The sequence below is a fragment of the Hirsutella rhossiliensis genome, assembly GCF_020360975.1.
Source record: "Hirsutella rhossiliensis strain HR02 chromosome Unknown scaffold00007, whole genome shotgun sequence".
In the NCBI taxonomy this organism is placed as follows: Eukaryota; Fungi; Ascomycota; class Sordariomycetes; order Hypocreales; family Ophiocordycipitaceae; genus Hirsutella; species Hirsutella rhossiliensis.
In genome coordinates, this window is record NW_025408673.1 from 3,489,660 (window position 1) to 3,507,032 (window position 17,373).

A 17,373-nucleotide genomic window follows, 5' to 3' on the forward strand; every position below is an offset into this window, starting at 1 on the left:
CATTTCCGACCCTAGACTCTGACCTCGAGACTATGATATCCGAGGAAGCCCTGCCTCTGATCAGCCTCGCCGTTCTGCCCGGCTTGCTGGCCAAGCCACTGAATCCGAAATAGCAGCCATGGCTGCCCCGAGCCCCCAAGACGCTCTCATCCGCGAGATGAGGGGACAGATTGCGGCCTTAACGGCCCGTCTAAATGAACGCTCTCCGTCTGTTGAATCAAATCGACAGCACCGGGAGCCCTCGACTGCTTTTGCCGGCCCAAATGGCCCGGCCTTCCGACCAACAGGCAAGCTTCCCGGCCCTGTTTTGGCCCCTTCCCAGAGGGCAAGAACCCCGAGTACAGCGACGCCGCCAAATCGCGCATCAAGGTCTCGCGACGTTCTCAGGAAGAAGGACGAGTTCCATTCCTTCATCCGAGCATAAAGAACAAATTTGACGAAGACGTACGAACCTTCCGGACTGAGAACAGCCGGATGGTCTGTCTGTATAACCTGCTCGAGGAAAAGCCCGCCGAGCACTTGAAACCCGCTTCTCCTCTGACACTCGACCCTTCTCTGGAGTGGCAGAGATGATCCAAGCCCTTGAGTCCGCCTATGGCAATCCGAATGAGCTTTCCGAGGCTCTTGACCGCCTGCAACGCCTCCAGTTTACCGTGAATGGGAAGACCGACATTGTGGACTTTCTTGCGGAATTTGACTACTTAACTGCGACCGGTCGTGTGCCCGAGGACCAGATGAAGCATACCTTGTGGCAGCACATCCCGGCCAACCTAGATAACAGCCTCTTGACCAAGACCCGTGACGAGTCCGTGACCTACGAGGTTTTCTGTGGGTTCATTAAGGACGCTGTCCACTGCCAGAAGAGGAGTATGAGGCAGACACAGGACTCCCGCTCTTCCGACCGATCTCGCCGCGCGCCGACTAAGACTGCTCCGACTACCGCCAAGACTCCGAACAAGACCGGCTCGACCCCTATCACCTCGCGTGATGCTGGCAGAGCCTTGACCGACGATGAGAAAAGGGCCCATTGGGATAATGGCACCTGCTTTATTTGTGGAAAAACAGGGCACCTCTCTCGCGAGTGTCCCGACCGCACCCATGCTGTCTCCCGTGTCGCCTTCGTCCCTGTCCCTGCCAACGACTCTGATCAAGATTCGAAACGAATAGGACCATCACAAGTCTCCTTGATGGTCCCTAAGGTGTCACAGATAGCGAGTAGGTCTAGCAAGTCATTCACTCAGCCAAGTCAAGTCCAAGTGGATGGTGTGAGCCTACCTGCCCGCTCCCTCTGTGATACCGGAGCCGAAACCCGTTTGCTGGTTAGCCCAACCTTCGCCCAGTCCGCCGCCCAAAGACTCGGAGCCCAGATTAAGGAGCTCCCGAGTCGGATTCCCCTCCAAGACTTCCGTGGAAAGCCAGCCGGCTATATCCAGAAACAGCTGGTCGCCACTTTCGTCATCGATGGCCGTTCGTTCGCAAACGAGACATTTGATATAGCTGAGTGTGGCCATGATATCTTTATCGGTCTTTTCTGGATGCGGGAGAAGCGCCTCCTGCTTGACTGCGCCGCCCGACAGATCATCTGGCCAGATGATCTTCCTGCCTCGCCAAGTTCTCCCCGACGATCCAGCTCTCTCGTCAAGCCCCGCTCTCGGGTCGGATCGACCCTAAGATCCAGGCCGACGCTGAGAGGCGGAACCGCCTGCTCGAGAAAGAGGAGAAACGCTACCGGATCCTCCACAAGAACTGGCGCCGCTCTGATCAAGCTCCTCCGGCCTCTGTCCCGACCCCGTTACCGACTCCGTCTCCGTCGTTTCAGTCCAAGTCTCCGTCTGCCAAGAAGTCTGTCCGTTTTCAGCTCACGACCGCCCCTGCTACCGACTTCGTCTCCGTCGCCTCGGTCCAAGCCTCCGAAGATCAAGCCCTGATTAACGCTCTGGTCTGCCAAGTAGAGTCTCACGAGAGATTCGAACAGTGGAACGAACTCGAACCGTTGATGCCCGGGATCCAGTCCAGCTCGAGCCAAGCTCCGGCCTTGACCAGACCGTCCCTAGTGCTCGAACCATTGCTAAAGTCTCCCGGATCAGAAGACCTACCAGGGACAAAGCATTCCGTTCCTCAGGAGAAGACCTGAGCATGTTGCTTGTGTCCGTAGTCGTCTACCGCCCCAGCTCACCCATCTAGAGGATTCTTCTCGAAGAAAGAGGCCCACACCCTACCTTCGAGCCGACCCGGTCACGATGTAGTCCTAGAGCTTGAGAAGCCTCTTTCGCCGACAGGACCCCATCGTACCGCACGCCCGTTAAGTATCTGCCTCTAGAGAAAGAGACTGTCGATCACCTCCGGAGATAGACTTCATCGAGCCCGATCCGAGTCCGCACGCCGCATCCGTCCTCTTCGCTCCGAAACCGAACACGACCGCCCGCCGCTTCTGCATCGACTACCGTTGGATGAACGATCATCTTAAAAGTCGCATCACGCCCGCTCCGTCCCTCGAAGGTACTGCTTTCGGTTGCCGTGAAGCTCAACGCTTTACGAAGATCGATGTGATCCAGGCCTTCCACCGTCTCCGCATGGACCCTGACTCCGAGTATTTGACCGCCTTTCGCACCCGTTTCGGAACTTTCCGCTGGAAAGTCCTCCCGTTCGGTCTGAAGGTAGGTCCCGCCTGGTTCCAGCAGTTTATCAACGCGCAGCTTCACGATCTCCTCGACCGGTGCGCCAGCGCCTACGCAGATGACGTCCTGATCTACTCGGATAAAGAAGAAGACCACTGGAAAGACTGTCAAGAAGTGATCTGGCGACTCCATCAGGCCAACCTCCAGGGAGACATCAAGAAGTCTAGATTTAACGTGACCAAGGTTGACTACCTCGGCGTTCTGCTTGAAGCCGGTGTGGGCCTTAGTGTCGACCCTCGGAAAGTTCGATCGATACAAGACTGGAAGTTTGAAGACCTCCGAGACCGCACCGCGATCCGATCATTCGTTGGCCTATGCAACTTCATCCGTGTTTTCTGCTACCACGCCTCCGGAGTGGCAGAACCCTTGAACCGGTTGCTTAAGAAGGATGTTGCCTTTGTGATGGGCCCGGAGCAACGCGAAGCATTTGATCAACTCAAGCGCCTGGCTATCGAAGCCCCGGTCCTCGCCTTCTTTAGACCAGAACTGCCGACCCGACTGGAGACCGATGCCTCCCGGAATGCCACAGCTGGTGTTCTATGGCAGGAACAGCCTGATCAGACCTGGAAGCCCGTTGGATTCTTCTCTAAGACCATGACCCCGGCCGAGCGAGCCTACCCAATCCAAGATCGAGAGCTCCTCGCCGTCGTACAGAGTCTAGAGCACTTCTACCCAGAGCTCTTAGGCCAGAAGTTCGATGTGATCACCGATCACGAAGCCTTAGTCCATTTCTCTACGAAGCGCCTGCTCTCGGTACGACAGATCAGATGGTCCGACTTTCTCGCCCAGTTCGACATCCGTTTCCTCTACCGCCCCGGTCGACTGAACGTAGTCGCCGATGCCCTCTCCAGGAAGACAGCGGAGCTCCCTACCGTAAAGGCCCGGGAAGCCGAGGAACGCACGGTGACCCTGATCCTCCGGAAAGGCTAGGCTTCGCGACCGACTCTCTAGACCCTACGGCCGCCGGCAACCTGCCCCTCAGAACTTTAGTCCCGAACCTAAGCCTACTAGACCATTAGTTCTGAGGGCCACGAGTGCCCTACAGACCCCAGAAGACCGAGGATACAGCAGACGCCCGATCAAGACCGCCCAGAACTAGACCCGAACTCGGTCCCGAAGGGAGCCGAACTCGTTTCGTTGATCCGCCAAGAGAACCTCCTCCAAGACCTCGGCACCCATGGAACACACCTGATCGTACCAGCCCAGACCTCAGACAAGCAGACGTTTCTTCAGACCGCGCTCATTCGCGAAGCCCACGAGCCCCAGATCTTCGCTCACGCCGGACAGAACAAGGTGATCAAGCTGCTCCAACGAGACTTCTACTGGCCAAGGATGAAGGAGGATATCCGTCGTTATATTCGGAACTGCCACGACTGCCGCCGCAACAAAACCCCTCGAGACAAGACCCCTGGACTGCTCCATCCACTGCCCGTACCGACCTCTGTTTGGGAGCACGTCGAATGTGACGGGAAGGATATGCCGAAAGACCGTTACGGATATGACTATGTTTGGACCTTCGTCTGCAAGCTAAGCCGGATTATCGCCACGCTCCCAGGAAAGAAAAACGATACGGCAGAAGTCTTAGCTAGCCGCTACTTCCGCTACCTCTATCGTTTCTTCGGTATGCCCTCGTATGGATTTCTGACAACGCTGGACAGTTTATTTCTGCCTTCCTCGCAGAGATTAACCGGCTCACGGGAACGAAGCATCGTCATGGAAGCTCCTACACCCTCAGACCCAAGGGGTGTAGAAGTTACAAATCAATACCTAGATCAAAAGCTACGATTCTACGTGACGAAGCATCAAGATAACTGGAGTTCCCTGCTGCCCGCCCTCGACTTCGCCCATAACTCGTCTTGGCACTCTTCCATCGACATGGCACCGTTAAAAGTAGCCCTAGGCCGAGATATACGAACCCCTGTCACTGCCCCGACTGACAAGACCGCTGCCACCGGACCCGCCGCCAGAGCTAGGGAACTTGTGCAGACCGCCCAGGAAACCCAGGAAGACGCCAGGAATGCTGCCACCGCCGCTCAAGAACGTCAGAAGGAACAGGCTAATAGGAAACGACGACCAACCGACTTTGCCATCGGTGACCGAGTTTTCTCAGCAGGAAAGGCTTCGCCACGAACGCTCCGACTACTCGGCTAGATAACCAATGGTCAGGTCCGTTCGTAATCCTGGAAGAACGCGGTCATAGCTACGTACTGCAGCTGCCCGAGTCGTACAAAATGAAGAACCTATTCCACGCCGACCGTCTTCGAAAAGCAGCCGATAACCCTTGCCCCAGCAGATCCAGACACCTCCGCCACCCGAGGAGATCAACGGAGAACCCGAGTGGGAGGTTGATCAAGTCCAGCAGTCTCGAGTAACCGGTAGGAGTCGACGACTGGAATACCAGGTCTTATGGAAGGGATGTGACCTGATGAGACCTGGTACCCGGCTAGGAATTTCCGTAACGCACCAATAGCATTGAAGGTATTCCACGATGAACATCCGGACGCAGCAGGCCCACCCGTCAACCTGCAATACTGGATCGAATGTGCTGCAGCGGAGGAGGGCTGCGAGGAACGAGACGATGATGACACAGCAGAGAAAGCCGTGAAACCAAGAACCCGCCGCCACGACTGACTACCTTGATACGCATATCAAGGCCTTAGACGGGGGGTAGTGTCACGACCCTGCGCGCCAGCGTAGAGACACCAGCGCAGAACCTCACCAGTGTCACGTGCCCAAGCAGCATCACGTGCCCACGTGCGACCTCGTGCTTACCTGAGCGCTGCTGAGGTAACCTCGTGCATATGCACATAAGGGCCAGCTCGGTCGTGTAGTCTAGTCTTTCTTTCTTGCTCCTTAGCTTTGAGTCTTCGTTCATAGTGCCAATACATCTTTATAGCCGTCAAGGCTCGTATGTGCCTGGCCGTAACAGCCCGCGTCTTGCTGCCTCCGCCCGCGTGGCTGCTCACAGCGGAATATGCGCCCCTGCGGTCGGGTGCCGACAATTCCCCAACCTCCGTCTTCTTTAGCCTTAACCTCTCGATTTACGGCCAGTCGATTCTTGACACCGACTGGACCGAGCAGTGGTTCTTTATGAACGGCCGCGTCCACCCCTACGCCCTTGCGTGGGAGGTCGAACAGCGCGACGGCCTGGAGTCTGACACGGGCGGCACCGTTCTCTATACCATGCCCGCCCTCGTCGTCCGCGACCAGGGCTACCAGCCGTAGGCGGGTCCCATTCCCCGCGCGTGGCAGCGAGGAAATGGGTAGCTAAATCTGTCCTAAAGCGTTCTTCCTAGGCTCTTTGCCTCTATGGACGACTTCCCCACGTCCCGCCTGTTGTTTCCTTCACCGGCCTCGTCGTCGGCACCGGCCACTCCTGCTGCGGAGGGACCTGCTGCCAGGCCTAGACACCGCCCAACTTAGATGTTGCGGCTTCGTCCTCCTATCTACCTACGTCGCCCGGGGAACCCGGATAAGATCCCCTTTAAGGGCTTCCACCCTTCCAGGCCTTCGTCATCTTCCTATTCACGCCAACCCCTGGGCCGTCCTATGTAAGAAGATGGCCGAGAGGCGAAACTCTTCCTTTCAGCCTAATGTCCCCTTTACCTGCACAGGCAAGGTCGCTGGCCTGCTGGACCACGGCGTCATGGTTCACCCGCCGGGCTCTGACCGTGACTTTGTTTTTATAGTCGTCCCGGATTCCTGGACTTTTCTCGACAAGTCGTCCACCTCTATGGCTGCGATGACACCGCTACCCTCTACGCCACCAAAACGACAACAGTCCTCCGCTTCTGCCGCTTTTCATAATATGCGCGCTGCCTCTATGTCCGTGGTTATCCCTAGCACTCTCCCAATTAGTCCTCCGTCCTTAGCCGCGGCTGCGCCTTCGACTTGCTCCCCCACGCCGCCCCAAAAGCGCCATTATCCTGAACCTGCCGATACGCCGACGAAGCGACCGTGCCTGACGCAACAGGCCTCTGTGCCTTCTTCTTCCCCTATCCCTGGCCCCTTGGCTACTCAATCCTTCTCGGTCTCGGCTGTCTCATCCATTCCCGACCCGGATGTATCATCTAAACAGGGTCCCGCCTCGGAAACCCGCCCCTTGATTCGATTGTCGCCCACCCGTAGCCTCACCGGCCCGCCCGCCTCGAAACCGTCACCCAGCTAAGAGAACGATAGATATAGAATAATAAGGCAAGTTTACTGTCGGCTGGGATTTCTTGAACAGCTCATGTTAGTTGACCTTTATTTTATCTACTCTTATATTACTTGATAGAGGCCTTGACCTGGCACATTATGTCGTGAATCGTCACTTACACCTACCAAACTAAACCTCGTCCCTTCGTATATCGTCCTAACTTCCTATCACCCTCCCAACTTTGAGTCTTTCCTGCCTCCCCTTTCCTACCTTGAGTCTTCCTAACTTTCCAACCTTAACTTAAAGTCTTTTCTTTCTAACTTCCCCCTCTTAACTAATCTTAAATCTTCCTAGCTTCCCTTTCTGAGCTTGGATCTTTTAGCTTGAGTCTTTCCAAACCTCCCCTTCCAACCGCAAGTCTTTCCAACCGCAAGTCTTTGCCTTGTGCCTTGAGGAACGAAAGGACTTCATTAGCGCGCGGGGAAAAAAGGCCCCAGACTGCTTCACCCCCACATCCTCCGCCTCTGATTGGCTGATTTATTTCCTCTTTCGGAATAAAAGATCCCGTGTGATTGGTCGCCGACCCTTCCGTCCCTCCCTCATCATTGGTCGCTGCCGCCTTTTCTTGCCCCTCTCATGCCTTGCCCTGTTTCCCCCCCGTTTATACTCCTGTTTACCCCCTTGCCAATGCCAATGCCAATGCCAACCTTTTCCTTTCGTCCGCCGGTTTTCTTATTGTGTCTAAAACTTGCGTCTTTTGTCTTTGCCCTTTCGTTCATGCCTTTCTAGCGGGTTCTTCCTTCAAGTCTAAAGTCGCCCTCGTTGATCGCTGCTGCCCAGTGCCCTTGTCTTCTTGCCCGCCGGCGCTCCTCCGTCTTCTCCCCTCGTCACCTCACCCTGACAACTCTCCTTGACTCTTCAGCGTCGCCATCCGACCGACGCAAAGCTTCCTCGACAGTCCTCTCGCTTAGCACCTCCAGCCTGGCCTGCGCGGCGGTCATCTCTTCGGGGACTCGGTTGCCCACCAAGTCTCTCTCCGCACCTTGGACACGAGCGTGATGCCGTCTAGCGTTCGACAGCGCGATAGCTGCACATATAAGCTGTACGGGTCGCATTGCGAGGCACGGCCCTTCCATCGACTTTCGTCGTCCGTGTCCCCGCAGCTCCAGGGCCACGCGCTCTGGCGTTCTGCCCTGCACCTTGTAGTCCGTGCAGGCGAAGGCTGCTGCGCACGGCAATCCCTTCCGGCTGACGTCGTTCTGCTGCCACGGCCGCTTTCGTTGGCAGTGTATCCTGACGCTCATCGGCGTTAACAAGATCGTGCCCGGCGGCATCCCGACGAAGTGGAGGTCCTTTGTCGTCGCCGATTCCAGTAATATCCCCGCCGGCGGCCCGAAGTGGATCGTCATGTCGGACGAGATTCGATGCCCTGGGGACGCCTTGTCGACAATGACCTCCACCGCCGAGTAGCCGGCGCCGTTCACCAGCTTCAGCCCCTGATGGGTGTTGTGGTTCACGACGACCGGCATCCCGGCCACGAACATGAAGACGGCCGGCACGGGATCGCGCTATCGTCGCCTTGATTGAGTACCATGATCGCTTCTTCCTCGGTCGGCAGGCCCTCCTTCCACTTGTGCTCGGAGATGAAGATGCGCATCGTCGACCGCTGCTGGACCCGGAACGCCAAGCTTGCCTCCATGTTTAGGTTCCACCGATTCCTGTTCAGCGGCGTCACCACGGTGATGCCAGTCTCCCAAGGGATCCGCCTGCCCTCGCGGTAGCACCTTGAGTTGAGGAGGTCCAGATCCGTGCGGTCCTGCACACCCTGCCGGATCCGCTTCAGCAGCCCCTGCAATTCCGGATCACCGGCGGCGCGCATTTGCTCGTTCAACATGACGACCGTCGTGAATCTCTTCCACAGCGCGTGCGCTTTGTCGTGCTGGTGCCGCTGCTCGGCCTTGAACGAGTTGTCTACGTCCCACGAGATGGCCGCGCTCGGCAGGACGATCGACCTCTCTTGGACCGGCCGGAACTGCTGAAAGTCTCCGCAGAAGAGGACGATGGGGATCCCCCCGAAATCTTTCTGCGATCCGCGAAGCCGACAGAGTCGCTCGTTTATGGCGTGCAGCGTCCGCGCTCCGAGCATGCTCACCTCGTCGATGACAAGCACGTCCTTCTCCTGCCAGTCCATCCGAGACTGGCCGTGGATGAACCGCTCCGCCCGTTTTGCCAGCCGCACCCCGTCAAGGTCCTTGGCTGTGTTCGCGCCGCCCGCCCCTCGGTCTTTAGTGAACCCGCAGGCGGAGTGGATCGTGATGCCGTTGATCTGCGCCGCGGCAGTCCCTGACGTCGCCGTGATCAGCAGACGATTCGAAAGGCTCTTCCCACTGAACAGCTCGACGAGTGCCCCAATGATCCGCGACTTGCCGGTGCCCCCCTCGCCGCCGACGAACTGGCAGAGCTGGCCGGCATCGCCCTATTCGTTTGTCGCATCAAATCGAGCTGGCGGCATATTATTAGGAAAGCGATCGACTGCCTCTTGTTCAGCGTTAGCCGTGTTGACAACTCCTTGCCCGCCGCGAAGAAGGAGGTCGATGGGCCAAGCTGGACGCGCATTCCCGCTTCTGCGTCGCTAGCCGTGTCGTCGGAGTCGGCTGTCGTCATTTCGACGTCGTCCTCCCCGAAGCCGGTCATCACCCTCCGCAACGCAGCTCGGCGATCGCTTTCCCGGACTGCGACTGTGGTTTGTACGCCTTGGATCATTCTCTCCCTTTCCCTCGACGCACTTATCTGCTGCGACTTGATAGCCTTGACCTGATCCTGCGGCGGTAGTGCGGCCCCGGAAAATACCCGCCCTGGCATGCTTATGCACCTCAACCCTTGTTCGGGAATCGCGATGGCCTCGAGCTCGGCCGTTGAGCAGAGCGCCGATTGCTGGAATCGACAGAGCTGCCGCATCATTGCCATGAGCTCCGGCGACTTGGCCGTCACCTGATTCGTGCCCACTGCGCCTCGGACGACGTCGATCAGGCGCGTTGCGTCTCCGATGTTGTTGGACCGATACGTCGCTGCAAATTCTGCGCCCGCCTCGCCTGTCTCGCCCTCCTCGACGTGGGCGACCGTGGAATCGCCATCGCCGGATGAGGCCGCCCATTGCTTGGCGTCGCGCTTTGCGTCTTCGGCTGATCGTCGAAGCAGCTGCACGTTGTCGACGAGACATGATATTCTCGGGGCCAGCGCCTCTCGCGCCCGCTCCCAGATGCTATTGATCTCACCTGTTTCTTCGCACAGAAAGGACTCCCACGGCACAAATAGCGCAAGATGCTGCACGGCTGCCCTTTAAGGGGAGGGGAGGTTAGCCACTCTGATGATGCCTGCCGGCAGGGCGGTTGCTATACACACCTCCGGTGGCACGACTCCTCGTCGTCGTTGTGGCCGAAGTCCTTGCTCAGGTAGCCATCGAGGCAGACGGTAGCATGCTTGCCCGGCCGCCTGAGCACCTGGACCCAGCGTCTCCCTGGCGCCCATCCATCCTCGAAGGGCACCTCCCCCCAGGCCGCACAGCTCTCATCCTTACTGGTGCGTTTTAGTCTAACGAGCGATATGTAGTCGTATAAGCATAGCCCTCGCAGGAGCTCTCCCGGTGCTGGTACGCCTCAACGTGGAGATCCTCAGGCCTGCTTCTTCGACAACGACCGACTCATTCAGAGCATCATCTATGGCCGCCGCGCCATTTGCTCGTCGGAGATACGGCCACCGTCGAAAGACTTCCCAGTACAGCAGAGATGTGTTCAGGTACGCCCAGGCGCTGCTGTTGGTGAACTCGGCCGGATATCCCAGAAGATGAGCGATGACCTCGACCTGAGACAGCGGACGCTCCGTGAACACACGATTCGCCACCCTCATCAAGAACTGTCGCGTCCTGTTCCCCTTGGCGGCGTCATCGCCAACAGCACCTCCACCGTCGTCCTGTCCTCCGTTGGCCGTGCCGTCACCCGTTGAGGCGGCCAGGAGATCGGCCGCGGCCGCCACACGCTTCCACACCGGGTCCTCCACCTTCGTCGCGTAGTTCGTGACATAATACATAAGGGCCATGGCCTTGCGCTGCGTCGCAATGAAGGAAATGTCGTGGTTGTGCCGGAGCCCAACAGCGATAGCCTTGTTCCATCGATTGACCATGCTGTGAGTCCTCCGGATCTGCAACACCCCGTCTGCCGTGATGGCGGTCTTGTCGACCAACCTCCATGGAGACTTAAACCGGCAGAGATTCCCTTTCCGCGCTCCTTTGCCCAAGGAATACTTGACACAGGTCGGGCTATGCGTGTGAACCTGTGTAGCGCCGGCACAGAAGTTGGCCTCCTCGTCAAACGCGTCCGAGAACTGCTCGGTGTTGTCTAGCAGGGAACCAATATCGGACGTCACAGATCGCTCCGCTTGCACGGCGCGGAACCCTTCCTGGTCCAGATCCTGCCTTGCACGTCAGCCCAACCCCGTTTGTCCATCGGAAGAGCACTTCAGGCCGCCAGCGACGCACCTTGGGCATTCTTACCTCGGAGAAGACACTATCGACGTATTGGATGATTCGTTCGCGATACGCCGCCTGATCCTCCCCGTGGATGTCGGCAAGCATCGAGCTGAGATGTGCGTTTCCTTGCAACCAGAGCAAGCCGTGAACATGAAGCGCCCCTCGTTCGTTGGTCTCCACGGCGCCATAGTACTTGCTGATGCGCCCGAATACCGACTCTTCGCCGACTTTCACGTAATGATCGAAGAACAGCTTCATCTCCCGGTGGAAGAATACGGCGGAGCTCATGGGGTCCGATATGGCCAGCCGTGCCCGTTTGTACGCATTTCCAAGGCCTTCCAGGAACTCCTCGGCCGCGTCGGGATCGCGTGTGCGGTATGCCGCCAGTCGCAGCTTCACCGGGTTCGTAATGTCATTCGGGTTGATGGTGAACCAGATGGCCGGCACGCCATAGCCGACGATGAGCGACTGGATTTTCCGCCGCATATTGAGGCGGACCTCTCTCGACATGGGCTGTTGGTGGCCGTAAAGCGAGAGGCTCCTGAGAAGCTCCTTCACGCCACCATCCGTCGTCTTGCCCGAGCTCTCCAACTCGACCCTCGCCGCCCCCAACCTTTCTGCGGTCATCGAACGCACCATGCGCTCTACCTTGCGGAAGTTCTTCCTCGCCACACTCAACATGCTGACCCGGCGGTTCCTCGACCGCACCCCCATGTTGAAGACGAGAAATGCGAAGATGTGGTGCAGCGCGAATCGACCACCATGGCGCCGGAGCACGATGTCGGCCCACATCCGAAGGTTCAAGCTTCGAGAGGATACGAGCTCTCCCGCGGCCGCCTCTGCCTCGACAGCCCTACCTCGCAAGTTGGCCGTGGCCGTCCCCGCGTCGACCATGGTCTCTTCAACCAGCCTTGGTCCCCCAACGCCAAATGGGAACAGGGTCGGGAACGTCCTGGCGAAGAAGGACGCCTCAAAGGAATTGGCAAATTCGGCCCCCCGCGAAACCCGGATGTATGGCTCACAACCATCGTCGCCACGCGCTCGAACCCCCCCCGCCGAGGACCCGACCCACGCTCTCGGGCCCGCACGGCCATCGTCGGCACCTTCACCAACAGCGTCGCAGGCAAACCGCAGCTTCTCCACGTCCGCGACGTCTGGCGGTCCGTCGAGCGCAAACATGCCAGAAGACGTCGCCTCGTTGATCGCTGGAACGTTCTGATCGGGGCCACGTTCAATTCCATCGCGAACCTCACCTTCTCCGTTGGGCCCGTGGCCTTCACCCTGGCCCCCTGCTTCTTGCCCATGGTTGAGCAGGGCGAAGAGCTCCTCGATCTCCACCGACCCCTCGTCGTCCATGGCACGCTCCGTGGGAGGCACAACGTGCGCCGTCCGCGCCTTCTCCCACGCAGATGGCTCGTTCCGCTCCATGCGATCGTACACCGACGACGGCACCCCGTCTATCGGATCTCCCCAGCTCTCCATCTCCGCCGCGTCGATCTCGATCTCGGCGTAGTGGGGATTGTTCCTCTTCAGCCAGACAAGGGCCCTCTCGACCACCCGCCGCCTCACCGACAAGAGACTCGACAGGTCGCTCGGTGCCGGCTTCTCCGCGCCCTGCCACGAGACGTGGATCTCATCCAGTGCTTGCAAAAGGGGGTGCGGGAGCACTTTGGTCGCCAGCTCCTGCACATTGTTCGGAAACACTGTGATGTGGCCCTTGACGTGCCTCGGGTATCTCACGGCCTGCCTCTGGCCGCCCGGAATGCTATACCTCGTGACAAACCCATAACACGAGTTCAGCGAGACGAGCTTCTCTTCGACCGGCGTGAGTCCCTTGAGCTCATCGGGGAACATGTGCTCGCAGCCAAGGCGACTATGAAGGTGGACGGCCGGCGACAGACTCCCGCGCGCCAGGCATCGGCCACACTCGGCGCACACCGACACGGACTCGCCCTCGGGAAAGCAGCTCCGGCATGAGAATGGTGAGCGGCCTCCCTTTGGGACGCAGCTCGACAGCCATCGATCCCATGTGATCTCCCTCAGCTCCTCTCTCGTACGCTTGCGGTAGCACAGCATGCACGTCCGTATCGGCAACGTGCTCGCATCGTGAAACACCCGGTAAAAGTCTCGCACCGTCGACACCTTCCTCTCGAGCGATATTGGCGTACACCACGTCTGATCGTTAGACAATCTCTCCTTTATGGCAAAGTCTTCCTCCAAAAAGCCCAGCACACTCGCCAGGTCCTCGGCCTGCAGCTCCCGTCTCCTCTGCCTTCCGATTCCACTTCGAACCTGTTTTGTCGGGCGCTCGTCCCGGCTACGAAGACGGGCTCTCTTCTCCCGCCTCCTGGGCTGCCTCTGTCCGCTCGGCTCAGCGTCCGCTAGCCCTGCCGCGCCATCGTCCATACCCCGATCTGGTACTCCCTTTACCCGCCAACTCCGTCCCCGATGGCGCTTGGGCAAACCCCATGCAATCGATGCTGCTAATTGCTCGCTTCGTCTTGGGTTTTCGAATACCGGCTCCTTGGGCCGGATAGGTCGAAGAAGAATATTTTGACTGATGTCGTGCTTGCAACGGCAGCATACACATCCTGGACTGCCCAGCTGTCGTGTTCCTCAAAATTCCCACAGACAACCCAGCGGGCTCTGCCGACCAGTTCTCCTGTCGGAAGTTTCTTCTCGTCGAGAACCCATTTTCCGGGAAGTAGTTTTGCATCGTGGGTAATTCTTCTAGTGTCCATACACTTCGATCTTGGAGGTACTTGTACTGCTTGTCAAATGCTGGTTTCCACTTCGTCTCCCAATCTGGGGACACTCGAGCCTTTCTGTATGACTTAGGAACGGGTAGCCTTTGCAGCGAGTTTGCAAGGCTTTCCGCCTTCATTGCTGTCAAACAAAGTGTTTCTAGACGGTTTATCGGAGAGACTACGTCTGGGGGTAACAAAGCTAAAGCCTGATCTCCCGAATTGCCGCGATGAAGCTTTTGATAGTACCCTGCGGGTCGCTCCGCGTTTTGACGACTCGGTCGAGGTAAACTCACGACCGGCGTGGTGTAAGTCTCGCTTGTTTCTGGAGGATTGGCCGTTCATCAGCCAGTCCGTCAATTTCCTGGCTGTCTTCGGAGTCTGACAGAGTATTCACAGAAGAATCGTGGGATTCATCCAGCTCTTGCGTTATCTCCGGCGTTGGCAGATGATGGTCTTGCGTTTCTTCGATGGACGGACCCTTATCAGTCGTCCTTCCTCCCGGTTCGATGGTTGACAGCGAATCAGATATTCGCTCAACGATGGTTGACAGCGAATCAGATATTCGCTCAACGATGGTTGCTCCAGCTTCTTCTTCTTGAACTTCGTCGAGAAGCGTAGCTTCGTACTCAATTGTATCGACTTCTTCGGCGCTTGCCGACTTTTGTGGTTCCTGGGAGTTTCTCGTAAAGCGAACATCACATGCCCGGACGATTCGATTCCGAGCTGGCACGTAAATGTGGTAAATTTGCCATGAATGCCTTCCCAGCCAACTAACTTTCCTTCTTCAGCTCTTGGAGCCATCTTCCTGGCCTGTACGCGCCGTTCTTTCTTGATGTGTACGTATGCAACACAACCAAACGTGCGTAGGTGGCGAATGTAGGGTTTGTGAAGTTCCTCGTTAACTCGGAGAAACTGGCAAAGACCTCATGAGGTGAGAGTCCTTGATTAGATTTGCACGGAAGCAGGTTAAGAACTTTGACGACGGATTCTTGAGCATAGGGCCACAAGAATTCCGGAAGCTTGAGTGAATCATGATGCATCGAGCGAGCTGTGTGATCTTCGATCCAGCCCTCTCTGTCAATCCATTCTGTCTGGGTGTACCAGGCACGGTCGGTTTGAGACTGATTCCGTTTGCCCGGGCCCAGGGTATCAACTCTGTTGTCCAGTTGAAAGACACATCATTGTCCATGCCATATTCTTGGACCTGATATCCAGTTGTTCGTTGAATGTAAGCATCAAAATCTTTCGTAGCTTGAAAGAGCTCGTCTTTGTGTCGAAGAAATCGAACCCAATGGTATCCACAATGGGCATCTACTGCGTGCCATGTATAGCGAAATTGGCGATGACCTAGTGGCTTGTTCTCGATGAGGTCGATCCGAACGAGACTCAGCGGTCGGGCTGGTCGCACAGGCGGCGTACGACTGACGATTAGGGCAGACTTTGCGAGGTGGCATGTCCTGCAATGGTGTTCCTTTGCTTCCCTGTTTGAGATTTTGATCCCTGCCTGTTCACAGGCCTTGAGAACGATTTCTAGCGATGCATGCATCAATCGCTCGTGCATGACTTGATAAGATACTGCCAGGAGCATGTTGCCCTGGTTTTGTTGTCGAGTCGTCGGCGTTTCCGATCGGATGACTGCCACATTGTTGATCCAATCGATCATGGCCATCTCCGTCTTGGAGTCCTTGTGGATGATGCAGTCTTTGAAGCCGTCGCGAATCGCTCCATCAGCTCTCAGCTGACCTGAGCTAAGAAGGTTGATTGGCGCGGTGGGACAATAGACTGAGCGGCCGAGATTCATCTCGGTCACCAGTCCGTCTGACCGTTTGGCCCGTATGTAAGCTGTGCCTATCGACTTGGCTACTAGATCCCCCCCGTTGGCTGACGTGAACGAGAGTTCCTGTGGCAATTCCTTAATATCCTTAAACCATTTTAGGTCGTTAAAGGTGTGATTGCTTGCTCCCGAGTCATCAATGATGTTGTCGCACGGCTTTTCCGGCATCTTCATCTAAACACTCGTGAAAGACAGAGTCTACGTATCGGATCACTTGGGCACGATATGCTTCTTCCGCGGGGTTGCCCATGTCATCCATCAGGTTCGGTAATCGCATGTTCCCGTCCAGCCAGAGGAGTCCATGCAAGTGGAGGCTGCCCCGTTCGTTCGTTTCCACCGTTGCGTAGTAGTGGCTGATCTTCCGAAGATTGATTCCCGGCCTGTGTTCACGTACTTGTCAAAGAATAGGGATACTTCTCGGTGGAAGAAAATGGCCGAGCTGACCGGATCCATGGTGCTGAGGGCGATCCTGTCGTACTTTTCACGGAGATCGGCCAAAAGTTCCTTTGCAGAGTCATAATCGTGGAGCCTATGAATGGCAAGCTTCAACTTTACCGGATTATTAATGTCGTTAGGACTGATGGTAATCCAGATTGCAGGCATACCGGCGCGGATGTCCAGAGCTTGGATCTTCCTCCGCATAAGCAAACGGGATTCGTTCGAGAGCGGCTGCGCATGGCCAAAGATCGACAGCTCGCGAAGCAAGAGCGATATGTCGGGGTCCGACGTAGTCCTTGTCTCCCGCATCTACGCCTCGGCTCTCTTCAGTCGGTCCTCGGTCAAGTTCGCATAGGCTTGCTCAAGTCTGTGGAAGGAATCTTTAGAGACACGGGCCATGCTGATGCGGCGGTTGGAGGAGCGAAGGAGGGTGTTGAATACTAAGAAACAAAAGACAGGATGGGTGGCAAATCGGCCTCCATGCCGTTTCAATACGTGTCTGGCCCAGTAATTAAGCGAGTGATTCGGACGACGGTCGGCAACATCGCTTTGTGAGCTGCGACTGGAGTCGCCCTTCGATTTCGGCCCCCCCTTTCCCCACGGGAAAAGCTTCGGAAACGTTCGAGGGAAGAAATCTTCGTGCAAGTTGTCTGCAAAATCCGCACCACGCTCTACTCGGACAAACGGCTGGTCTCCCGTAGTTTGGACCTGCATAACGCACGGCACAGAGGTGCCATGTCGATCCGGATTGGCGTTGATAATGTCGGCCAGAAACGACAGTTTATCGGTCTCGGAGAAGGCAGCCGGTCCATCAAGAGGAAACATGCCGGAAGTAGACGTCTCACAGACAGTCTCCACTTCCTGGCCGATGGCAGCCGAGTCGGGGACAAGAAGAGTCGCCGCCTCACCAGGAGAGGGTTGAGTCTGCTCAGTCGACAGAGTACAGTCCAAATCGCAAGATTCAGCCGCAGAAGTGGGATTGATCGAGTTCACCAGTTCATCGATGCTTCTGA

At 57.1% G+C, this 17,373-nt stretch overlaps 2 protein-coding genes across 2 annotated transcripts; one reads left to right on the top strand and one right to left on the bottom strand.

Moving 5' to 3' along the window:
• Positions 1-2,573: 2,573 nt before the first annotated feature.
• HRG_07168 (reverse transcriptase (RNA-dependent DNA polymerase) domain-containing protein) lies at positions 2,574-3,608 on the top strand (the record flags this gene model as incomplete). The annotated part of the gene is made up of 1 exon (XM_044865639.1): positions 2,574-3,608. The coding sequence occupies one exon, from the start codon at positions 2,574-2,576 to the stop codon at positions 3,606-3,608; it is 1,035 nt and encodes a 344-aa protein (XP_044719601.1).
• A 4,095-nt stretch (positions 3,609-7,703) lies between these two features.
• Positions 7,704-13,747, bottom strand: HRG_07169 (PIF1-like helicase domain-containing protein; the record flags this gene model as incomplete). The annotated part of the gene is made up of 12 exons (XM_044865640.1): positions 7,704-8,075; positions 8,157-8,312; positions 8,408-9,292; positions 9,568-10,153; positions 10,219-10,316; positions 10,513-11,283; positions 11,366-12,194; positions 12,252-12,495; positions 12,595-13,067; positions 13,125-13,198; positions 13,284-13,336; positions 13,399-13,747. 12 exons carry the CDS (start codon positions 13,745-13,747, stop codon positions 7,704-7,706), a joined length of 4,890 nt encoding a protein of 1,629 aa, XP_044719602.1.
• Positions 13,748-17,373: the final 3,626 nt, after the last annotated feature.